The sequence below is a fragment of the Dendrobates tinctorius genome, unplaced genomic scaffold (genome assembly GCF_039654945.1).
Source record: "Dendrobates tinctorius isolate UK_male_01 unplaced genomic scaffold, ASM3965494v1 ptg000079l, whole genome shotgun sequence".
NCBI classification, from domain to species: Eukaryota; Metazoa; Chordata; class Amphibia; order Anura; family Dendrobatidae; genus Dendrobates; species Dendrobates tinctorius.
Genome location: NW_027361747.1, coordinates 10345449 through 10371341, shown reverse-complemented (window position 1 = coordinate 10371341; position 25893 = coordinate 10345449). Strand labels below are relative to the sequence as shown.

The 25893-nt window shown below is 45.3% G+C and overlaps 1 protein-coding gene across 22 annotated transcripts in view; it reads left to right on the top strand.

Moving 5' to 3' along the window:
- The window catches only part of FRYL (FRY like transcription coactivator), a 387434-nt gene that overhangs the window by 219349 nt on the left and 142192 nt on the right, over positions 1-25893 (top strand). For 16 of the 22 annotated variants that reach the window (XM_073583507.1, XM_073583505.1, XM_073583498.1 and 13 more), the window contains 7 exons: positions 1072-1170; positions 4448-4549; positions 7990-8034; positions 15987-16090; positions 17695-17803; positions 21348-21434; positions 23464-23635. In XM_073583507.1, coding sequence (XP_073439608.1) covers positions 1072-1170; positions 4448-4549; positions 7990-8034; positions 15987-16090; positions 17695-17803; positions 21348-21434; positions 23464-23635 — 718 coding nt within the window. The remainder of the gene's footprint in view (positions 1-1071; positions 1171-4447; positions 4550-7989; positions 8035-15986; positions 16091-17694; positions 17804-21347; positions 21435-23463; positions 23636-25893) is intronic. The other 6 variants (XM_073583493.1, XM_073583492.1, XM_073583509.1 and 3 more) reach the window with 1 other exon arrangement.

Sequence of the window (25893 nt, the reverse complement as noted above, 5' to 3'; positions counted from 1 at the left end):
TGTGTTTTTGTGTGCCACACAAAGCATGGTGAACAGAAAGAGGAGAAGAGAACGGTCTGAGGACTTGAGGTACAAAATTATTGAAAGCTATCAACAATCTCAAGGTTAAAAGTCCATCTTCAGAGATTTTGATGTCTTTGTCCACGGGACACAACATAATTAAGAAGTTTACAACCCATGGCACTGTAGCTAATCTCTGAATGGCAGAGGAAAAATTGATGGAAGGTTGCAGTGCAGGATAGGCTGGATAGTAGATAAGCAGCCCCAATCAAGTTCCAAAGAAATTCAAGCTGCCCTCCAGGCTCAGGGTGCATCAGTGTCAGCACAAACTGTCCGTTGACATTTGAATAAAATGAAACGCTGTGGCAGGAGACCCAGGAAGACCCCACTACTGACAGAGACAGGAAAGCTAGACTATAGTATGCCAAAATGTGTGAGTAAGCCAAAATCTTTCTTGTGAACAGATAAGACCAAGAACGAGGTTTTTGGTAAAGCACATAATTCTACTGTTTAATGAAAACAGAATAAGGCCTACAAAGAAAAGAACACAGTCCCTACAGTCAAATATGGTGGATATTCAAAGATACTTTGGGATTGTTTTGCTGCCTCGGTCACTGGGTGCCTTGACTGTGTGCATGGCATCATGAAATCTGAAGGTTACCAAAGGATTTTGGGTCGCAATGTCCGTGTCCAGTGTCAGAAAGCTGGATTGGCGTCCTAGGTCATGGGTCTTCCAGCCGGACAATGACTCCAAACATACTTCAAGAAGCACCAGAAATGGATGGAAACAAAGCACTGGAGCATTCTGAAGTGTCCAGCAGTGAGTCCGGATCTAAATTCCATTGAACACCTATTGGAAAGATCTTAAAATTACTGCTGAGAAAAAGCACCTTCAAACATGAGACCTGGAGCAGTTTGCAAAAAAAAAAAGTGGTCCAAAATTCCAGTTGAGAGGTGTAAGAAGCTTGTTGATGGTTATAGAAAGCAATTGATTTCAGTTATTTATTCTCTCTCTTACTGTTTTGATTATTCTTTTACATCTATTCATATGATGTGTCTTTGTCTTCCTAGGCTGTAAAAAACGAAGTAAACGTGCCATGTTTAAAAAATTTTGTGGAGATGCTCTATCAGAACACGTTTGATTTGAGCTCAAGAAAGAAACATTCCCTGGTGAGATATTTTAATAAACTTATGTGGATGTCTATGATTTCCAGGTACCTGTTTTCACAGTTTGTCCCTCAAATGCTGACCTTAGGGGAATCACAGTTTTGCTATTTGATTTCAATAGTCTGTCGCTGTGGAGGTCAATAAAAAAGCAAATATGCCAGTACATTGTGAAAATATACACTTGATAACATTTTCAAAAGCTCTTCCACTTTTCCAACTTTATGCAAGAAGCTGCATGAAACACACTACCCATATGTGTAAAATATGCCAGCCTAATAAAAAAGGTTACATGTGCTAATGTGCACACCTATGCCCAGGATAGGTGGACTTGAAACATATACGTAATAGAACATGCAAATGTAATCCACCAGAAAGCGTGAGAAACCACAGTGCCTACCTGTTTGTGGATGTTACCTCTGAAACATGTTGGTAACTTCATCTACGGGTGAGCCCATAGCAAGTGACGTCACGTTTATTTGAAGTGACAGTCTTTTTATCCATTGTGTTCAAGTAAACGCCGCTGGCCGTGGCGCTAGGGTCACTATACCATGGACTTCTGGATTTGATCTGTTCCACACTGTGACGATCTAAGATTTAGAAATACCATCTGTATTTCCACCTAGCTTGGACATAGGTGTGCAAATTACCGCATGTGACCTTTTTTTATTACATTGTGAAAATACATAAAAGTGCAAAAGCTGTGTCCTTTAAAAAAATAATTTTGATGAAATGACAACAAATATGAATACAACCAGACCTCAGTGCTAATACAGTATGTGGTAAAGTAAATTAAGTAACTAGGTCAGTATATAGTGTGCATCAGGACTTCCTCCTTCAGAGGTATTTATTTTTGATGGATTTATTGATCTACTCTATCAAAATATCAAACACTCAACGTTTGAGGTATAAAATGGAGAACTCGCACTGAGATGTTTATGATTTGGGTTTTGGGTATGGGTCCATCGACCTCCTCTACATACAGTATACCAGGCGGCGTGGGCGCATGTGCACAGTATATTGGGCAATGAGTGCCCATGCGCTCAGTACACTGTGAATAGGGTGCATGCGCTCAGTACACCAGGCAATGAGGGCCCATGCACTCAGTACACTGGGTGACTAGGGCCCATGCACTCAGTACACTGGGTGACTAGGGCCCATGCACTCAGTACACTGGGTGACTAGGGCCCATGCACTCAGTACACTGGGTGACTAGGGCCCATGCACTCAGTACACTGGGTGACTAGGGCCCATGCACTCAGTACACTGGGTGACTAGGGCCCATGCACTCAGTACACTGGGTGACTAGGGCCCATGCACTCAGTACACTGGGTGACTAGGGCCCATGCACTCAGTACACTGGGTGACTAGGGCACATGCACTCAGTACACTGGGTGACTAGGGCACATGCGCTCAGTATACTGGGTGTCTAGGGCACATGTGCTCAGTACACTGGGTGTCTAGGGCACATGTGCTCAGTACACTGGGTGACTAGGGCGCATGTGCTCAGTACACTGGGTGACTAGGGCGCATGTGCTCAGTACACTGGGTGACTAGGGCGCATGTACTCAGTACACTGGGTGACTAGGGCGCATGTACTCAGTACGCTGGGCAAGGAAGGCCCATGCCCTCAGTACAGTGGGTGACTAGGGCACAATGCGCATGCACTCAGTACACTGGGTGACTAGGGCGCTTGTGCTCAGTACTTCGGGCAACAAGGGCCCATGCACTCGGTACACTGGGTGACTAGGGTGCATGTGCTCAGTACACTGGGCAATGAAGGCCCATGCCCTCAGTATAGTGGGTGACTAGGGCACAATGCACATGCACTCAGTACACTGGGTGACTAGAGCGCATGTGCGCAGTACCACGGGCAATGAAGGCCCATGCCCTCAGTACAGTGGGTGACTAGGGCACAATGCACATGCACTCAGTACACCAGGTGACAAGGGCGCATGCGCTCAGTACACCGGGTGACGAGGGCGCATGCTCTCAGTACACCGAGTGACGAGGGCGCATGCGCTCAGTACACCGAGTGACGAGGGCGCATGCGCTCAGTACACCAAGTGACGAGGGCGCATGCGCTCAGTACACCAAGTGACGAGGGCGCATGCGCTCAGTACACCGGGTGACGAGGGCGCATGCGCTCAGTACACCGGGTGAAGAGGGCGATGCGCTCAGTACTCCTACCGGCTCACATCCCTTGTATCTCATCTAATTAGCAGGCCCAGTGGTTCCACAAATGACGTGGCTCCTGTACCAGATCTGTGCAATTTTTTTCACTTTTCTTTAATTGCTATCCTTTTAAAAGTAAACATGGCGTTAGAATAAGTAGTAACACACGCTATGGTTGCTGATTATACTTGTATTGTGCTGACAATGAAGATGGCGCTTACATGCATATACAATACTAATTTGCTTGATACTAATCAAGCACTTGGGTAATGAAAGTATATATTGTGTGCCCAGTCATCATCTGTATCCTAAATAACAAAGCGAGGTGCAGAGTAAACAATGATGTCATGACATCTATGCCTAGAAAAACAAAGTTGCGATACATTTACGATTTGCGGGGTTATGGTTACACAGAGATTTTTGAGGCAGAAAATTCCAAAATGTTTTTCTGACTATAGGATACACCCCAGGTTTAGACAACAGAAATTGTAAACTTGCCTGGCTGGGTAAAGTGCTGGGACCATTTTTTTGCAGTCTTATTAGCTGAGGGAGGTAATAGATTTTAATGTTGGTGTTTCTCTTCAGTGTGTGTATTATACCCACACAGCTATGTGACATATGCACATGTAGACACACATCTCTGCTACTTGCACATTTATAGACTCACACAGCTCTAGTCCTGGAGCTAGTCATGTGGAAGGTCCTTTATCTCCTCAGGAATGCAGATCCCAGTAGCTTTCTCTCCTGCCCTGCACCAATCACATAGATCAGTGTGGGGCACAAGTCGAGAGATCAGTTTTCTCAATGATTGGGCTGGATGCTGTGTCAGCGTTCTCCTTCATCACAGGAAGCTGCCTCCAGATCAGGCACTCGCTTTTTCAAAACCTCATCTGAACAACAGAAAAATATCAAAAATTCGCTGTATGAATTGTAGTGTTCGGTTTCCGTTGACATGAATAGGTAAAGTATACTATCTGAAATGTGTGTGGTTTTTTTTTGTTTTTTTTTGTTTTTTTATTTAAATCGCATCTACTTCAAAATCTACACGAAGAAATAAGTTGTGGAAGTACCCTAAATGCCTCTCACGCTGCTGATTTATTCTTTCCAGGCATTATATCCTCTGATCACCTGCTTGTTGTGTGTGAGCCAGAAGCAGTTTTTCCTCAATAATTGGCACATCTTCTTACAGAACTGTCTGTCACATCTGAAGGTAGGTGCCCGTCCACCATGATGAGTGATGAGGACACTGCAGTGATTGAATAAAGATCGGTTTATTACCCTAATATGCCTCTCTGTTTTATTCTGTGACTTTCTTTGCCCATCTTTGGAACTAATCAATCAATTACATTGTCATGTCAATCTTTTCCTGATTGAATCCTGGTATTTACCGCTTCTTTCTTCCTGTTGGGGTGGACGTGACTTTCTTCATAGTGCCGGTTGAGCTAAATGTATTGCTTTTCCTATTACTGTGTTGAGCACAGTCCTGGTGAATGTTGTATGGCATATCTTTCCATATCTTCCTCTGGCACTTTTGCTTTCTACCCGTAATAATGTAGATTTAATGAACTCTGAGAAGGACTCCACACCTGATCATTAGCTGCATGTCTGATTCATGGCTGGCTCATATCACATTTCCTTCCTGTGTTTCCTTCACTGCTTATCATTCCGTTCACACTGAAGTGATTTTTTTTTTCCATTCCCACGTCTCATCCTTAATGTCTGAAATACGCCGCTTTTTTATTTCTTAAGGCAAATTTGCATTTACTTTGCAGTTTGTACTAACATTAGTAATTTAACCTATCGCTTGCTCTAGTCCCTCTATAAAGTCTGAGAACAGTCATACTTTCAATACTACAACTAGTCTACCTACAGTCCTAATGTTTAAATGCGAATGAAAAAAAAACAATTAAGGCATGTCACCATGAACATTAGTTTTAATACATATTAAATAATGATTTATGTAATCATATAGCTTTTTGGCTGTCAGATGATAGCAATGGTAAGCCCCTAATAATAACCTATAATACACACAGCCATATTATGGATGACTGTTGTACAGACCTATAAAGCAGTGTCTGCACCAATGTGTCCGGTCCATCCTTTATAGGATCCATGAACGAGGTATTACTGGTGATATGTTCCATCACATGGTATTCTCCCCAGAAGCGTGCCATGTGCATGAGGACTTAATGTAGAGGTGTGTATGTGCTCTAGCACTGGCGGGGAAGGAACATGCTGTTGCTCCATGTATTCAATATACATTGCAACTAAATATCAGGTGTCCTAAGTGGCTCCTATAATCTGCCGACCGTATTTTCTTTGCATACCACAGCCCCACCGTAATATTGGGATTACCCCATATTGTGAGAGTGATCAGATGAAGGCCTCTTACATGACTGTATTTGGGGCCTGCGAGTCCATGGTCACGGTCATCATGCACATAACGAGAAATAGATTAGGAAAGTGCTAATACTGCAGATATTACATCTGATGAGTTGAGATTTACAAATATGTTAAAGGGAATCTGTCACCCATATTTAGTGATATCATGTAAAGATATCACCCAATTGTGCGTCCCATAAGGATTCTATTAGGGCTTTTGACTCCCCCCGACCCCGCACCTTTGAGGCATAAATACCTTTTTTATCTTGTTGGGGATGTATGCAAATCGCTGCGGTCCGGTCCGATGGGCGTGGCTTAGTCTCTCTCCCCCCCCCCCCCCCCTCGGCTTGCTGCACATAATCATCTGTGAATATCACAGATAACGTTGGTTTCTGCGCTTGCGCATTGTAAAACCTTTGGCGCCCGTGCAGTATGCTTTGCACAACTGTGTGCAAAGCATATAATGGCTACTGCGCATGCGCCAGTATTTTCCAGCGCGGTCTATGCACCGGAAGTGTGTCCTGCATGTGAAGACTTCCGGGGCATTGACCTCGCTGGAAAATACTGGCGCATGCGCAGTAGCGATATGCTTCGCCCACATGTGGGCAAAGCATACTGGGCAGGCGCCGGAAACCAACGTTATCTGTGATATTCACAGATGGAGATTACGTGCGGCAAGCCGAGGAGGGGGGAAAGAAGGAGACTAAGCCACGCCCATCTGACCGGAACGCGGCGATTTGCATACATCCCCAACAAGTTAAAGGTATTTATGCCTCAAAGGTGCGGGGTCAGGGAGAATAAAAAATCCTAATAGAATCCTTATGGGACGCCCAATTGGGTGATATCTTTACATGATATCACTAAATATAGGTGACTAGAGTTGAGCGACTTTGGTCGGATCGGGTTTCGTGAAACCCGAATGAAACAAAATAAGTTTCAGATGAAACTCGTCCGACTAGAGCAAAACAAAGTCGGAGTTTCGTCCGAAACCCGACCCCAATGCAAGTCAATGGGAAATAAAAGTCGGACGAAACTCCGACTTTTTTTGCTCTAGTCGGACGAGTTTCATCTGAAACTTATTTTGTTTCATTCGGGTTTCACGAAACCCGATCCGACCAAAGTCGCTCAACTCTATAGGTGACAGATTCCCTTTAAAAGGTCCCATAATCCCTCAAAGCACCACAAATTCTCTTTAGAGCCCTATTCCTGCACCTTTTTATGTTTTTTGCTGTCCCATGTGCCTAAGAAACATATAACAGTGTGGCTTTCTGTCTGCGGATTACTTTGGACTAGTTAGAAAGTGTGTCCATTCCCTAGGACTAGTCTAGGGTCAGATACTGCGATCATGCTCCCTGAGAAGAGAATGATGTTCTCACCACTGGTGGGCCGAGCAGGATTCGTCACCGCCATGTTCCTGGTGCAAGCACAGAGGGGCATGGTGATATGGCGAGTCCTGCTCTGCTGAGCAGTGAGGAGAACGTCCATCCCGTCTGATGGGGCGCAAGTACAGAATCTGATGCTGGACTAGTCTCTGAAGAAATGCGTAATTGGCGAAAGGCACTAGTTTTGGCACAAATACAAACGTTAAGGCCCCTTTACATTTAGCGATGCACCAGCGATCCCGACCACGATATGACCTGGTCAGGATCACTGGTGCATCGCTAAATGGTAGCTAGTGAGCTGCCACACAGGCAGATCTCACCAGCGATGCAGCAGCGGTCGCGCTTACCTTTCAGACGCGGCGAGGGTGACCGTCTTCTGCCTGCGTCCATGGCTCGCTCGTTGGCGCCAGCAGGAAGCCGACGTCGAGAAATGGACCAGGCCGATCTCGCGCGATCACCTATAGCCAGCGGGGGAGCCGGTCGGAGGTGAGTATCACATGTAGCGATATCGCTAGCAATATCGCTGCTGCGTCAAAAAATCGGTGGCGCTTTAGCGATATTGCTATAAATGAGCTGTTCAGGACTATGAGCTGCACTCTGGTCTGCATGAGAGTCTGCCCTCAGATATATTATTTAAAGGGAGAGTTCCTTGTATAAGTTCCTTTTAAAGGAGCTGTTCAATCAATAAAAATCATATTCATTGTATAGATGATAAAACTTGGGGGAAAACGATTCCTGGGATAACCCCTCTAATACATAGAGACGATAGGTTCATTCTCCTCCCGGCTTCTTTTAGTTTTGTGCTGTTCGTGTTGTGCTTTTTCATCTAACATGCATGTGGCTCCATTCTCATGTTTGTTTTGCTGTCTCACGTTGCTTTATTTAGATGCCATCTAACAACAGTATCAGAAAGCAAATAGAAACTCTTCAGGTGAGTTCATGCCTGCCCCATGGACAAGAGAGCAAGAGACCTCCAGTAGGGTCTTCTATCCATGCCTCATCTCTTTCTGCTGGAATTTCAGGACATGGTTTAGAAAATGAGGAAAAAAGAATATGAATAAAGGATGTCTACTCCATTGCAGCCATTTTTTATAGTACCAGTTTCTGTAAAATGAAAAATAAACTAACTTTGTAAGTGGTCTTTTTGTATTGTTCCAACCAGTTTGTGCTTACTGCTCCTTTGGAAATCTGTGTAGTCTTGGTAACAGACTACAAAGAAACCTTCCGTAGTCTGATCCTGGAGTCGCCCTTCCTTTTACACTTACCGTATTTTTTGGACTATAAGATGCACCGTACCATAAGATGTACCTAGGTTTCAGAAGAGGAAATTAGGGGGGAAAAACTGAAGCAAAAAATGTGGTCAATTCTGTACTTAATATCCCCCATCCTGGTAAATATGGTCCCCTCATCCCCATCCTTGTACACATGACCCCTCATCCCTATCCTGGTATTCATGACCCCCTTATCCCTATCCTGTTATGCATTGCTCCTCATCCCTAGCCTGGTATGCATGGACCCCTCATTCTTATCCTGGCAGGAATGATTGCCCTTCATCACTACACTGGTATGCAGAGTCCCCATCTCGTTCAAGTATGCATGGCCCCATCTCTAACCTGGGTTGCATAGCCCCATTCTTATCCTGGTATGCATGGTCCCATCCTGGTCCTGGTATGACTGGTCCCATCCTTATTCTGGTATGATTGGCCCGATCCTGGTATGCATGGCCCCATCAGAAATATAACATACCATGCACTGTCCTCCCTCCCCCACTGCATCTAGCTCACTCTGATTTTGAACCAGTCACAGAAGAAGTAGTAAGCAGGCTCCTTGCATCTTCTCGCCCAACCACTTGCACCAGTGACCCATTTCCGTCACATCTCCTCCAGTCCCTTTCGCCTGCTGTCACCCCTCACCTAAATAAAATATTTAACCTCTCTCTCTCTTCTGGTATCTTTCCCTCCTCATTTAAGCATGCCATCATACATCCACTACTTAAACCATCCCTCGACCAAAACTGTGCCGCTAACTATAGACCTGTCTCTAATCTTCCCTTCATCTCTAAACTCCTGGAACGCCTGGTCCACTCCCGTCTTATCCGCTATCTCTTTGTTAACTCTCTTCTCGACCCTCTCAAATCTGGTTTCCGCTCTTTACACTCTACTGAAACTGCCCTCACTAAAGGCTCTAATGATCTACTAACATCTAAATCAAATGGTCATTACTCCATGCTAATTCTCTTGGATCTCTCTGCAGCATTCGACACTGTGGATCATCAGCTCCTCCTCACTATGCTCCGTTCCATTGCCCTCAAGGACACCGTTCTCTCCTGGTTCTCCTCCTATCTCTCTGACCGCTCCTTTACTGTATCTTTTGCCGGTTCCTCCTCCTCTCACCTTCCCCTTACTGTTGGGGTTCCTCAAGGATCGGTTCTAGGCCCCCACCTCTTATCCTTGTACACTGCCCCTATTGGTCAAACAATCAGTAGATTTGGTTTCCAGTACCATCTCTATGCTGACGACACCCAATTATACGCTTCTTCTCCTGACATCACGGCAGCCTTTCTAGAAAACTCCGGCGATTGTCTAAACGCTGTGTCTAACATCATGTCCTCACTATATCTGAAATTGAACCTGTCAAAGACTGAACTCCTTGTGTTTCCTCCCTCTACTAATGTACCTATACCCGACATTGCCATTTCTGTGTGTGGTTCCACTATTACTCTCCAGCAACATGCCCGCTGTCTTGGGGTCATACTTTACTCCGAGCTTTCCTTTGCTCCCCACATTCGATCACTGGCTCGCTCTTGTCATCTGCACCTCAAAAACATTTCTAGAATTCGACCTTTTTTTTTACTTTTGACTACGCAAAAACTCTTACTGTTTCTCTTGTTACCAAACTCTCCCCTCTCCAATCTGTCTTGAATGCTGTAGCCATGATCATATTCATCACCAATCGTTACACCGATGCATCTACCTTGGCTACCCATCCACTACAGAATTCAGTATAAACTTATTACCCTCACCCACAAAGCCCTCCATGGCTCAGCACCACCCTACATCTCCTCCCTTGTTTCAGTATACCACCCTACCCGCGTCCTCCGTTCTGCTGATGACCTGAGGTTAGCATCCTTAATAATCAGAACCTCCCACTCCCGCTTCCAAGACTTTACACGTGCTGCGCCAATTCTTTGGAATGCACTTCCCAATTCAATACGATTAGTCCCCAATCCCCACAATTTTAAGCGTGCCCTGAAAACGCATTTATTCAGACTGGCCTACCGCCTCAACACATTAACCTAATCTATCCCTGGGTGACACAGTCAAAAGTTTTACCATAACCAGGTTCCTCGCATCATGTTCCCACATGCTTTATGCATCCATTAGCCCTCTGTGTCTGTACTGTTACACACTTAACATTATGGCTGGTCCAAACACTGAGGGCAATTGTTACCACCCACCTTTCATGTCTACCTCTTTCCTCCTAGACTGTAAGCTTGCGAGCAGGGCCCTCTTTCCTCTTGATATCTGTTATGATCTATGTGATTATTGTTATGCTGTAATGTCTATTGTCTGTACAAGTCCCCTCTGAAATGTAAAGTGCTGCGGAATATGTCAGCGCTATAGAAATAAAATTTATTATTATTCTTATTATCAGAAAAGATTTAAAAAAAAAAAAACCCAAAATATTGCACTTGCCTTCCTCCGCTCCCTTGCAGTGTCCTGCTCTGGTGTCAGCAGCTGATTAATGCTTGTAAGCAGTGCATGGCAGGGACGTCATCCGCTGCTCACAAGCAGAGCACAGCTGCCGGAATACTCACTGGGACTGTTCATCGGAGATCGCGGTGAGTATTCATTCCTCTCTTAGTGCGCAGTGTCAGCCGCCGGCTTCCTGCTGCTGCAGTGGTCACATGCGCCGATACTTAAGAGAAATGAATATTCAGAATATTCATTTCTCTTAAGGATTTGCACACGTGACGACCGGCAGAAGCGGTAAGCCGATAGCTGACACTGTGCGCTACTGAAGAGGAATGAATACTCACTGCGATCTCCGATGAACAGTCTCGGTGAGTATTCCGGCAAGCTGCCCTTCTGCTTGCAAGCAGCACATAACGTCCCTGCCATGCGCTGCTTACAAGCATTAATCAGCTGCTTGCACTGGATCAGGACACTGCAACTGCGAGGGAGCGGAGAAAGGCAAGTGTAATGTTTTTTTTTTGTTTTTTTGTCTTTTCTGATGGGGCCATACATACCAGGACCGGACCAATCATACCAGGATGTCAGAAAGAAATGAATATTCATTGTCCTCCACACCCATGGGCGTGGAATGCAGTGCATATTTATTTCTCTTTAGCAGCGGGCACAGGAGTTCGCTGGAGCCGTCGGCTCCTGCCTCTGTGACCCGCTGCTCTGCCGACATAGCTCCCCCACCTCCCCACCATAGCCAGAGCCGGTACATCCGGACTATAAGACGCATCCCCCCATTTTCCTCCACATTTTTGGAGGAAAAAAGTGTGTCTTATAGTCCGAAAAATATGGTACCTGTTTATTGATAACCTGTTGAATGTAGGGGACAAACACAAAGCAGTAACAGATGTCTGTGGGGCCAGATTTGTTTGGCTCTTAACTATGAAGCAGTGAGCAAGAAACCTTAGAATATTACTAATAAGTGACTTTTTATTTTCAGAGTTGCCATATTTTTCATTTTAGATTAATCCGATAAATGAAAAATGGCTGCAATGGTGCATGTAATCATCAGAATGCAATGCTGACATTTTTATTTTTCATGGATTTCTTGGATCTTCAGTTTTCATCTTTTCTCTTGAAATCTTTTTAGAGCTCCAAAGTTGGTTGAACAGACTGATAATCCATAGATATAGAAAGACGAGTGCTTCTAAACCATATTCCATTCTAGAATATATTCAGGGCAGTGTTGTAAGTCCAGTATGTTCTGCCCCGTTCTCATTAGCTCGTGGCTGTGTATGTCGTACAGACAATGGTAGCCCACCACCAGAGGTGTAATGACTGATACTGATAGATGACGTATACGTTTCACCTATGGAATGCTAGTCATGACCCAGGCTGGAAATGGGAAAATGAGGATCCAACGTGGAATCGAAGTGTGGCCCTGATCTTCCCTCATACTGGAGAAATAATTGCTCTAAAAATCCTAAGCCATCCGTCACCGCCTCTGCATTTCTAAAGATGTGCTGATGATTAGTGCAGTTTATATAATGGTATGTTAGGACGCATTTGCATTCAGTCTCTTAATTGCAGTTTACCCTTAGTTCTTGTTGAACTAAAGCTAGAACAGATCTCTCCATTGTACGTCAGGAAAACTACCAACGCTTCATTGCCCAACATCCAAAGCTGAATAGTTTGGATTAGTAGACCGAAATTCCACCTTTGATCATAATTTTCCACTTGAAATATAAGTAAAAAGTTGAGTAATTTTGTATACTTTTTGCTTTACTTTTTGTTTTTTTTTTCCAGGTTATTTTATGTTGTTTTCTCCACTCATGTGTATCTAGGTGTGTCCATGCTGAACGCTTCTTAAATTGCATTAAAGGGGTTGTCCAGTGGGTACAAGTTATCACCTGATCAGAAAATAGGCGATAACCTGCCGATCCGTGAATATCCTATCGTTGGGACCCACAGTAATTGGCAGATCGGGGAGTGTTTACGCCCAACTGTGAACATTTATCTGCATTGCAAAATGGCACCGCAGACGCCTGACTACAGCTCCATTCACACTCTATGGGGCTGTCAAAAAGTCGTGTTTCAGCACTTGGCAGCGCCATAGGGAATTATTGGCACTGGTCAAGTGTATGCACTGCCGCTCCATCCTAACAAGGAGAAAAGGTCTCCTATCTGACAACCGCGGGGGCCTGCTTATCACCAAGTTACCAACTGTGGATAGCTGAGAACTTGTTTTCACAGGGCAACCTTTTTAAATTGGACAATTTGTTCTAATTCCATATATTGTCATGTTTTTTGTGTTAAGCATCTTGGGCCGTACATGTCGGGAAATGCCGGATTTAGAGATAATTTATGCAAGGAAACCTGTAACCACTGTCAATATAACTTCATTTTTTGTGTGAAACAGAGATGGTGTAAGGTGTCATTCCTACTTTTATTTTCCCCCAACACATTTTTCTTCTTGATGAAGTTGTATCCAAGAATTAAAATATGGTGATCTGTTCCATCATATATGTACCACATGCGTGGGGAGCGGACCTGCTGACCTGTTCCATCACATATGTACCACATGCGTGGGGAGCGGCCCGGCTGACCGGTTCCATCGCATATGTACCACATGCGTGGGGAGCGGGCCTGCTGACCGGTTCCATCTCATATGTACCACATGCGTGGGGAGCGGACCTGCTGACTGGTTCCATCACATATGTACCACATGTGTGGGGAGCTGGCCGGCTGACTGGTTCCATCGCATATGTACCACATGCGTGGGGAGCGGGCCTGCTGACCGGTTCCATCACATATGTACCACACCACATGTGTGGGGAGCGGACCTGCTGACTGGTTCCATCACATATGTACCACACCACATGTGTGGGGAGCTGGCCGGCTGACTGGTTCCATCACATATGTACCACATGCGTAGGGAGCGGGCCTGCTGACCGGTTCCATCACATGTACCACATGCGTGGGGAGCGGCCCGGCTGACTGGTTCCATCACATATGTACCACATGCGTGGGGTGCGGACCTGCTGACTGGTTCCATCACATATGTACCACATGCGTGGGGAGCTGACCTGCTGACTGGTTCCATCACATATGTACCACATGTGTGGGGAGCTGGCCGGCTGACTGGTTCCATCACATATGTACCACATGTGTGGGGAGCTGGCCGGCTGACTGGTTCCATCACATATGTACCACATGCGTAGGGAGCTGGCCGGCTGACCGGTTCCATCACATGTACCACATGCGTGGGGAGCGGCGCGGCTGACTGGTTCCATCACATATGTACCACATGCGTGGGGAGCGGACCTGCTGACTGGTTCCATCACATATGTACCACATGCGTGGGGAGCGGACCTGCTGACCGGTTCCATCACATATGTACCACATGCGTGGGGAGCGGCCCGGCTGACTGGTTCCATCACATATGTACCACATGCGTAGGGAGCGGGCCTGCTGACTGGTATTACTGTATAATCACTTACACCACTCAGACTTTTCTCTGGATATTTTCTGGATCTCAGTACCTGGGGCTTATTACCTTATAAATGAAGCAGTGTTGAATGTTTATATACAGGTCATAGCTCTTATTAATAATCCTCTGTAAACAGCTTCTCTACCTTTTCTGGTTTGACGTTTGGTAATTTCATTGGGTAATTTTTATTCTTGGTGGCATATATTCATGTTTTGTATTTATTTCTACTTTCAAAGGACTCTGCCAGCACCTAATGACGTAGTGGTATGGCTGTGTAGGCAATTATCCTCTCAATAAAAATGAAGACTTTTTTTTGTAGAATTTTCTGTTTACCTACTAGTCACGAGAAATCTAGAATATAATCAAGATGCAAATCAGTCTGAAAGTGCACTGGGGGGGCGTCAGTGCTTGGAAGAAACAGTGTAAAGTGTGATGACACGCCTCCAGTGCACTTCCAGCATGATTTTCATATCGCTTTTACTCTAGATTTCTCTTGACACACCCGGTCTCTACAGAAAAAGCTTCTTCCTTTTTATTATTCTTTTAATTGAGGGAGAATGGGGAAGTGGCTATACAGCCATAATGCTTCCATGTTATAAAGGTTCCTTTAAGCTTCTCAGTTAAATGTACCCTACAAGGGGACTATCCTAACACCCAGTGTAGCTCTTATACATAGCTGGGACACAGTTGGTATACCCGCCACAAAGTGATATTTGTCATATTTGCTCTTAGCGCTGATTACCTTCTCTCGTGCCTATACTGGTTGGATCAGGATTGTGGACCACAAACTATAGATTGGGAATCTCCAGGCACAGCAAGATGCCCCCCTCATAACATCAGAGCTCCTCGAAAGTTCACACCCCTTAAGCCCCCGTCACACACAGCGATCTCGCTAGCGAGATCGCTGCTGAGTCACAAGTTTTGTGACGCAACAGCGATCTCACCAGCGAGATCGCTGTTTGTGACACTGACCAGCGACCGGCCCCCCCTGCCGGGTATTGCTGATCGTCCTGGAATGGCCAGGACATTTTTTTGATCGCTGGTCTCCCGCTGGCCAGCACGCATCGCTGCATGTGACAGGCGGGAGACAAGCAATCAGCGAGCTGCCGCTGGTAACTAAGGTAAACATCGGGTTTCTAAGCGGCGCACAGCACTTAGAATCCCGATGTGTACCTTAGTTACCAGCGCGCTGGTGCAGGGAGCTGGTAACCAAGGTACACATCGGGTTTCTAAGTGCCGCGCGCCGCTTAGAAACCGGATGTGTACCTTGGTTACCAGCTCCCTGCACCAGCGCGCTGGTAACTAAGGTACACAGTGGTAACTAAGCGACGTGCGTCGCTTGTTACCCACGTGTCGCTCGTGCTGATTGCTGATGAAGCTGCCTGTTTGACAGCTCACCAGCGATCATGTAACGACACACCAGCGATCCTGACAAGGTCATATCGTCGGGATCGCTGGTGTCGCTGTGTGTGACGGGTCCCTTATTCCTGGCACAAACCATGTCACACGTGCCATATATTCCACTTTTTGGGGTCAATTTGTGCTTTGATTCTGCTTGATAATTCTTACCCGATGTATCCTGCTTTAACATGCATTTATTTGTACTATATGATGCTAGCAGTGTGCTATTGATGAAATGTCCGTGGAGTATTTTTTTTTCACACTTTGGCGCCACAGACCATTTATTTTACTTTTCTTTCTTTCTTTCAGAATAAGGACCCTAAAATGTCTCGAGTTGCACTGGAATCTCTGTATAGATTATTATGGGTTTATGTTATTAGGATAAAATGTGAAAGCAACACTGTAACACAAAGGTGAGTGACCACGGCCCATGGCGTAGGAGGGCGGCCGGTAGTGTATATATGGCATTGGGCAGCGGGGTACCCGCAGCAGCTGAATTTTAGATTGTGGTTGTTTTAGGATTTAAAGGGACTCTGTCAGCACAGAATGACTGACTGTGCAAACTAAGCACAGGCTCACGGTGCACTCTTGGGGTGGCTAAACATTTAAGTGCACTTTCCCACCTAATTGTTTTCCATGTATCTCCTCCCTTTTCTGGCTCTATAAAGCCAGGGCTTTCATTCAAAATAGACAGGGGCAGAGATGGAGGGTAAAGGGGGTTTTACACATAGCGATATCGCTATAACGTCAACGATTTTGCGACGTTATAGCGATATCGCTATGTGTGATACCTCCAACCGGCTCCCCCGCTGTCCATCGCTGATCGCGCGAGAATGTCCGGCTCCATTTCTTGTCGTCCGCTTCCTGCTGTGACGACGAGCGACGCGTGGAGGCGGGCGGGAGGACGCCAGGATCGCTGTGTGTGAAAGGTGAGTATCGTCCGCTGCATCGCTGCTGCATCGCTTTGAGGTCTTTCTGTGTGAAAGCTCACTAGCGATCATTTAGCGATGCACCAACGATCCTGACCGGGTCGGATCGCTGGTGCATCGCTAAATGTAAAAGGGCCTTAAGTAAGTGGGATCATGCACTAAACGATTGGCCCCGCCAAGATGCCCCAATTGCTTGTGATTAGTTTGAACAGTCATTCTGTGCTGGCAGTCCCTTTAATGGTGCTCCTTGGTGCCAGGGATGTAATAATTTCTAGAAATAATCCTAATTAGTATCAGTATGTGGCTGCCACTAAAATCTTCTGTATTAAGCACAGAAGGAAAAACTGGAGTTCTCAGAGCAATGCACATGTAATGAACCACTATTTGGAAACCCTGCTGTATTATTACTTTCTTTTTACCTTTTTTATATATTTTTCTTGTGTTCCCATCGCATTTAATTTAACTGGTCTTATGGTCATGGTAATTTCTACTGTCCACCCATCGATGCCAGAGAGAATATGTGTAAGGCCGGTTTCACATTAGCGCTTTTTCAGCGCGCGCACGGCCGAGGGTAGCTCCGCCCCCGAGCCGGCTCTCTGCCCGGCGTGCCCGCCCCTTGCTTGTAGCGCCGCCTACTAGCGGACAGCGGCGCCTGCGATCGGCGCACCCTATCTTTAGCATAGGGTGCGCAGGCCGTGCGCTAGTTGCGCTTTGACCTGTGCTGCGCACTTTTGACGGTGCGCCGTGCGCGCCAAAATCAAACTTTTCGGATGCGCAGCGCAGGTCAAAGCGCAACTAGCGCACGATCTGCGCACCCTATGCTAAAGATAGGGTGCGCCGATCGCAGGCGCCGCTGTCCGCTAGTAGGCGGCGCTACAAGCAAGGGGCGGGCACGCCGGGCAGAGAGCCGGCTCGGGGGCGGAGCTACCCCCGGCCGTGCGCGCGCTGAAAAAGCGCTAATGTGAAACCGGCCTAACATAGCATATATGTAAACTAAGATATTGCTGGAAAGTTTGGCCAGATAATTTATTGGATTAGAATTTGAGCAGATTAGACGTTTTTCATATTTGTTATTGTTCTTTTTCCAGCCGCCTTATGAGCATCGTATCCGCACTTTTCCCCAAAGGCTCCCGCAGTGTAGTGCCCCGCGATACACCTCTTAATATATTTGTCAAGATCATTCAGTTCATTGCTCAGGTAAGTTGGTGAGAAGGTCGTGTGGTTGTACTGCGGGGGATGGAGCGCTGCTACCGGGTTTGCCACGCTCAATTACACTTCATTTATTACAGTGGTATACCATGTGATCCTTTCCAAAGCAGGATAATGGGTTATTTGGGGGTGGCGTTTGACCATATTATTCTGATCTGTCTCAACTTATCACTGACTGTAGGTGTTCACCACTGCAGCCAGTGATTAGCTGCAGTGATGATGTATCTCTGTGCCTGGATGTGAAAAAAGAGCTATTTTATTTAGCCCAACGTCCATTATGGGCTAAATAAAATAGCTCTTTTTTTCAGTAAAAACGGTGTGTGCCCCTGATTTTTGGATAGATATATATACAGTGGGGAAAAAAAGTATTTAGTCAGTCAGCAATAGTGCAAGTTCCACCACTTAAAAAGATGAGAGGCGTCTGTAATTTACATCATAGGTAGACCTCAACTATGGGAGACAAACTGAGAAAAAAAAATCCAGAAAATCACATTCTGTTTTTTTTTTTTTTCATTTTATTTGCATATTATGGTGGAAAATAAGTATTTGGTCAGAAACAAAATTTCATCTCAGTACTTTGTGATATATCCTTTGTTGGCAATGACAGAGGTCAAACGTTTTCTGTAAGTCTTCACAAGGTTGCCACACACTGTTGTTGGTATGTTGGCCCATTCCTCCATGCAGATCTCCTCTAGAGCAGTGATGTTTTTGGCTTTTCGCTTGGCAACACGGACTTTCAACTCCCTCCAAAAGTTTTCTATAGGGATGAGATCTGGAGACTGGCTAGGCCACTCCAGGACCTTGAAATGCTTCTTACGAAGCCACTCCTTCGTTGCCCTGGCGGTGTGCTTTGGATCATTGTCATGTTGAAAGACCCAGCCACGTTTCATCTTCAATGCCCTTGCTGATGGAAGGAGGTTTGCACTCAAAATCTCACGATACATGACCCCATTCATTCTTTCATGTACCCGGATCAGTCTTCCTGGCCCCTTTGCAGAGAAACAGCCCCAAAGCATGATGTTTCCACCACCATGCTTTACAGTAGGTATGGTGTTTGATGGATGCAACTCAGTATTCTTTTTCCTCCAAACACGACAAGTTGTGTTTCTACCAAACAGTTCCAGTTTGGTTTCATCAGACCATAGGACATTCTCCCAAAACTCCTCTGGATCATCCAAATGCTCTCTAGCAAACTTCAGACGGGCTCGGACATGTACAGGCTTAAGCAGTGGGACACGTCTGGCACTGCAGGATCTGAGTCCATGGTGGCGTAGTGTGTTACTTATGGTAGGCCTTGTTACATTGGTCCCAGCTCTCTGCAGTTCATTCACTAGGTCCCCCCGCGTGGTTCTGGGATTTTTGCTCACCGTTCTTGTGATCATTCTGACCCCACTGGGTGGGATTTTGCGTGGAGCACCAGATCGAGGGAGATTACCAGTGGTCTTGTATGTCTTCCATTTTCTAATTATTGCTCCCACAGTTGATTTCTTCACTCCAAGCTGGTTGGCTATTGCAGATTCAGTCTTCCCAGCCTGGTGCAGGGCTACAATTTTGTTTCTGGTGTCCTTTGACAGCTCTTTGGTCTTCACCATAGTGGAGTTTGGAGTCAGACTGTTTGAGGGTGTGCACAGGTGTCTTTTTATACTGATAACAAGTTTAAACAGGTGCCATTACTACAGGTAATGAGTGGAGGAAAGAGGAGACTCTTAAAGAAGAAGTTACAGGTCTGTGAGAGCCAGAAATCTTGATTGCTTGTTTCTGACCAAATACTTATTTTCCACCATAATATGCAAATAAAATGAAAAAAAAACAGACAATGTGATTTTCTGGATTTTTTTTTCTCAGTTTGTCTCCCATAGTTGAGGTCTACCTATGATGTAAATTACAGACGCCTCTCATCTTTTTAAGTGGTGGAACTTGCACTATTGCTGACTGACTAAATACTTTTTTTCCCCACTGTACATACACTGCTCAAAAAATAAAGGGAACACTTAAACATAGTATAACTCCAAGTAGATCCAACTTCGATGAAATCAAACTGTCCATTTAGGAAGCAACACTGATTGACAATCAATTTCACATGCTGTTGTGCAAATGGAACAGACAACAGATGGAAATTATTGGCAAATATCAAGACACACTCAATAAAGGAGTGGTTCTGCAGGTGGGGACCACAGACCACATCTCAGTACCAGTGCTTTCTGGCTGATGTTTTGGTCACTTTTGAATGTTGGTTGTGCTTTCACACTCGTGGTAGCATGAGATGGACTCTACAACCCACACAAGTGGCTCAGGTAGTGCAGCTCATCCAGGATGGCACATCAATGCGAGCTGTGGCAAGAAGGTTTGCTGTGTCTGTCAGCGTAGTGTCCAGAGGCTGGAGCCGCTACCAGGAGACAGGCCAGTACACTAGGAGATGTGGAGGAGCACTGCCAGAGCCCTGCAAAATGACCTCCAGCAGGCCACAAATGTGCATGTGTCTGCACAAATCATTAGAAACAGACTCATGAGGATGGTCTGAGGGCCCGACGTCCACAGATGGGGGTTGTGCTCACAGCCCAACACTGTGCAGGAAGCTTGACATTTGCCACAGAACACCAGGATTGGCAAATTCACCACTGGTGCCCTGTGCTCTTCACAGATGAAAGCAGGTTCACACTGAGCACATGTAACAGATGTGACAGAGTCCGGAGACGTCGTGGAGAGCGATCTGCTGCCTGCAACATCCTTCAGCATGACTGGTTTGGCAGTGGGTCACTAATGGTGTGGGGTGGCATTCTGCCATTAGGTACCGAGATGAGATCCTCAGACCTCTTGTGAGAGACCATATGCTGGTGCGGTTGGCCCTGTGTTCCTCCTAATGCAGGACAATGCCAGTCCTCATGTGGCTGGAGTGTCAGCAGTTCCTGCAAGATGAAGGCATTGAAGCTATGGACTGGCCAGCCTGTTCATCAGACCTGAATTCGATTGAGCACATCTGGGATATCATGTCTCGCTCCATCCACCAACGTCACGTTGCACCACAGACTGTCCAGGAGTTGGCGGATGCTTTAGTCCAGGTCTGGGAAGAGATGCCTCAGGAGCCCATCCGCCGCCTCATCAGGAGTATGCCCAGTCGTTGTACAGTAGGAAGGTCATACACGCATGTGGAGGCCACACACAATACTGAGCATCTTTTCCTTGTCATGAGGCATTTACACTGAAGTTGGATCAGCCTGTAATTTGATTTTCCACTTTGATTTTGAGTATCATTCCAAATCCAAACCTCCATGGGATATTCATTTTGATTTACATTGATAATTGTTATGTTTTTATTGTTCTGAACACATTCCACTATTCAATGAATAAAGATTTTCAACTGGAATATTTCAAATATTTCATTCAGAGAAATCTAGGATGTGGTATTTTAGTGTTCCTTTTATTTTATTGAGCAGTATATATACCCAACTAGTTGACTTGCATGTAAATTATTTTTTTCACTTACCAGTTTTATACTTGTTGTAATTCATATCTGTATTAATTTTTTTTATAGGAACGCTTAGATTTTGCAATGAAAGAAATAATATTTGACCTTCTGAGTGTTGGAAAATCATCTAAAACCTTTACGATCAACCCAGAGGTAAAGACAAGTGAGGCTTGTGTACTCTATATAATCCTGCTACAGTACATGTGATCTACATGTGCCCAGACACATTAGACTTTAGTGGAAAAGAATGATAGTGACCGAAGTGGTCTTTTGTCGAGAAAACTTAAAGGGGTTGTCCAGCCTAAGGCTACAAGTCTGCAGTCACGGTATGTGACTGCAGACTTGTGAATCTTCACATCGTGTGAACTGCGTGCAGTGAGGATTCTCCAGTATCTGCGCCGGGAGGGGGTAAGTTTGCGATCTGCATACTTCCTGCCACATTTCGATTCACATTGAGCGAGGCCACGGACATTTGATCAGCCGGAGACCACATGTATGCAAATCACATCCCTGCGGCCACGTGCCCGGTAACTGCATCAGAGAATCCTCTTATTGCGCATTGGCAAGATGTGAGGATTCTCAAGTCTACAGTCATATAGAGTGGCTGCAGACTTGTACCCTAAGGCCGGACAGCCCAGGGACTTTAAGAAAGAAATATTGTGTCAGGCGACTGGTTACAGATCACTGTCATCTAAAAGAATGTTTGCCTTGAGTTCATCTTTTCGGGTGTAAAGTTGACCAGAAGATCTTTCAAGCAGATCAGATTTTTCATCCACAAACTATCTTTCATTGAAAGAATATTCCCTGAAGGATCGATCGTTCCTCCTTCTCCCGATGTTAATCACCAAGTACTGCAAGTGCAACAACTGTAGCAGACATTATGGAATTAAACATTGGTTACAGCGGTGTCAGTGTACCGATCAGTCTCCAGGCTATGGTTGGTGTAATGGTTTTTACATGTGAAGCTGGACCTCTGCAGAAAAGTCCCTGCTTATGCCATATTGTTGAATCCTCTTTATGTTACAAGACGTTGCTCTTCAGCGATATATTTAGGGGGTTTTTTATTTATTTTTTTTTTTAGGTCAACACTAAATGATTGTGGTTGTCTATTTTAGAATGCATCCAGGATGGCAGGAACTGTATAAAGTCAAAAACTCTTAAAGGGGTTGTCCAGTGAAAGTGAATGATCACCTACAGTATTTTGCCTGTCCATTGGTTTCTGACCGCTGGAAACCACACTGATCTGCAAATTGTTAACCTGTACTTCTATCCCTGTTATAAAGTGCACAAATGGGCACAGCAGAAGGTCGACCCTCTCTATTCATTCTCTACTGGGCTGGCAGAAAAAGCCAAGTTCAACACTTGGCAGCTCCATAGGGAATGAATGGAGCAACGGCTGAGCCTGTGCAGTGCCGCCTCATTCTAACTGGAAGAAAAGTTCCCAATTCTGCTGATTTCCAGCAGTTGTACCCCTACTGGTCAACAAACTATCCTGATCCTGTGGATAGGTGATACCGTCATTTGTTTTCACTGGACAACTTTTTTTTTAATGAAAAGGCTGAATAAAGGTGACATTCTGACACATTCATCGATGTGTTGTTCTGTTTATTCAGGCTCTCCCCAAATATTCCAGACTCCTCTTATTGTCCAAATTCCAGTAGAGATGTAATCTCGGACGGAGACGTATACTACAATGACACGGCTCCGTTCACGCTTTTTCCCAGTGGTGTTGGTCTTTTCAGATGGGCACTAAAGCTTAGTAGACTAGATGCCCGTCTGTAAAGACTCAGTTTGGGTCAGTGACGTCTATGCTTTCGTCACGGATTATTTTTTAAACCTGTTTTAGGGATTCCGACAACAAAAAATTGGGATGTACTGAATTAACGGCGTGAAAAGGGCTTTTAGTTGGGAAAATGGCATTACTCCACTGAGACAGATGTTCGTGTGTCACTGTATGTGCTGGCGCTATATAATGGTACGTGACAATAGTACCAAGATGGCTCCAGCCTCGGTGCTGATACATTCTGCTCAGTCTGTGCCGGATGTGGGTAGCGCACGTGTGTTTGGTGACCTGGCATAGCCATGAATGATTACCTGGTGTTCTCACAGGTGTGGCAGACATGAATGGCCCTTTGTGTCAGTACTCTACAGGCGCTTACATTGGTTGTCGTGTGTCTTGTAGAGAATGAATATCGGGCTCAGAGTCTTCCTCGTCATAGCCGACAGCTTGCAACAAAAAGACGGCGAGCCCCCTATGCCGACAACTGGAGTGGTCCTCCCCTCAGGAAACACCCTACGTGTAAAGAAAATCTTTCTGAATAAAACCCTCACAGATGAAGAGGCAAAAGTCATAGGTTTGTCCACCATGTCTGCGGTAATGGCGATACTTACCGTACGTGCGTCATACATAACTGCACTGCTTCTATATGGCCGATGTTCACACTTCGCAGCAAAGCGGTAATTGCAAATGTTCGGGCCCCAGGAATTGCTCAGGATACCGTGTTAGTAATTGCACATCTTTGCCTATTAAATAGGTTTCTTTAATATTATCCCAAGAGCAACTTAATAATTCCCATGACGCCACTGATGAGTGTGGACCCCAGTAGCAGTACCAACTGATAGAGGGGCAACTTGTCAGTAACTATACTTATAACTTTTTCTGTGTTTTTTTTTTTTTTTTTTTTTACACAAAATAATCCTTTATGTCCGTTTTGGATTTTTTCCCATTGCTAACTTACTAGAGTTCAGTAACTATTTGTAGGACATTTTCCGGCGGCCATGTTAGTACTCTGTGGCAGCTCTGCTCCAGTTGCCACAGTGTACCAATATGGCAGCCAGACCAGGATCTACTGTATACATGTATATTGATGTTGGTCTCTGATCCTACTGCCAGGGGAACGCTCGGACCGGTACCAGAACACCAAAACTGGGGTCCAGTTGTATCTATCATTTACCACTGTTGTCAGAAGAATCATAAAGCGCATACCACTTAAGCATTACAATATACAAACACTAGCTGGAGGAATAACACCAGCTCATGAAGAGACACATGCTTCAAATATTATAAAAAAATCATTTTTATATTAAAATTAACCTTCGAATTGAGATAGGCAGAGAATGCCTTCAATAACCATACATGAGCATACATAAATGCATCACTACGTATATGCAGATCACTGAATGCACCCATAGAAGCTGGGCTAAAGTGCCAATATGAAATAAGTCCTATTCCTAATACAGTAGCCTAGATCTGAATGTGCTAGGGTGACCAAATGAGTATAGTATTCAGCATATGTTTAGTGTTTGTGCATAGTGTAAAATGCGGTCATACTTAGAGCTTATCAGTAGTAAGGAGTCTGCAGGTCTTGTAGCTACACCTCAAAAACACCGTTTCGCCACGCTTCTTCCAGGGGGTGTTTTATCTATGTATACATATTTTTAAATCCCCTTTGTTTCTCACCATAAATTTAACCCATATCATCAAATTTTATTCATGCAAGAAAAACAAATGCATTTCCCCCTTACTTTATAATCAGTGACCAATTATTCTCAGTGACTTTAAAAGCAATAATGGGTTCATTTTTCAAGGAGAAGATTGATAACATCAGAGACATTTTTGGTCAACAACCCCCAGTGCCTTCCTCCTACCTGCCCTGCCCTCCTCCCCCAAAACCAACTTCTCCACCATTACAGAAGATCGACTCTCCACTCTACTCTCAAGATCACATCTCACTACCTGTGCACTTGACCCTATCCCATCCCACTTCATCCCAAACCTCACCACAGTCTTCATCCCCACCCTAACCCATCTCTTCAACCTATCACTGACAACTGGTGTTTTCTCCTCAAGCTTTAAACATGCCTCAATCACACCTATCCTCAAAAAGCCCTCTCTTGACCCATCCTCTGTATCTAGCTATCGCCCTATATCACTTCTCTCCTATGCCTCAAAACTACTGGAGCAACATGTCCATCTTGAACTATCCTCCCACCTCTCTTCTTGCTCCCTCCTTGACCAATTGCAATCCGGCTTCCGGCCACACCACTCCACTGAAACTGCCCTAACTAAGGTCACCAATGACCTACTAGCCGCCAAGGCCAAGCGACACTACTGTCCTCCTCCTCCTGGACCTGTCCTCTGCCTTTGACACAGTGGACCATTCCCTATTACTACAGACCCTCTCATCTCTTGGTATCACAGACTTGGCCCTATCTTGGATTGCGTCATACCTAGCAGACCGGACATTCAGCGTCTCCCATTCGCACACCACCTCCTCACCGCGCCCCCTATCCGTCGGAGTCCCGCAAGGTTCAGTCCTAGGGCCCCTGCTCTTCTCCGTTTACACCTTCGGCCTCCAACAGCTCATAGAATCTCATGGCTTTCAGCATCATCTCTATGCTGATGACACACAGATCTACATCTCTGGACCAGATATCACCTCCCTACTAAAGAGAATCCCTCAATGTCTGTCTGCTATTTCATCCTTCTTCTCCGCTAGATTTCTAAAACTTAATATGGACAAAACAGAATTAATCATCTTTCGCCCATCTCACGTGACCCCCCCAACAGACCTATACATTAAAGTAAACGGCTGCCCACTCTCTCCAGTCC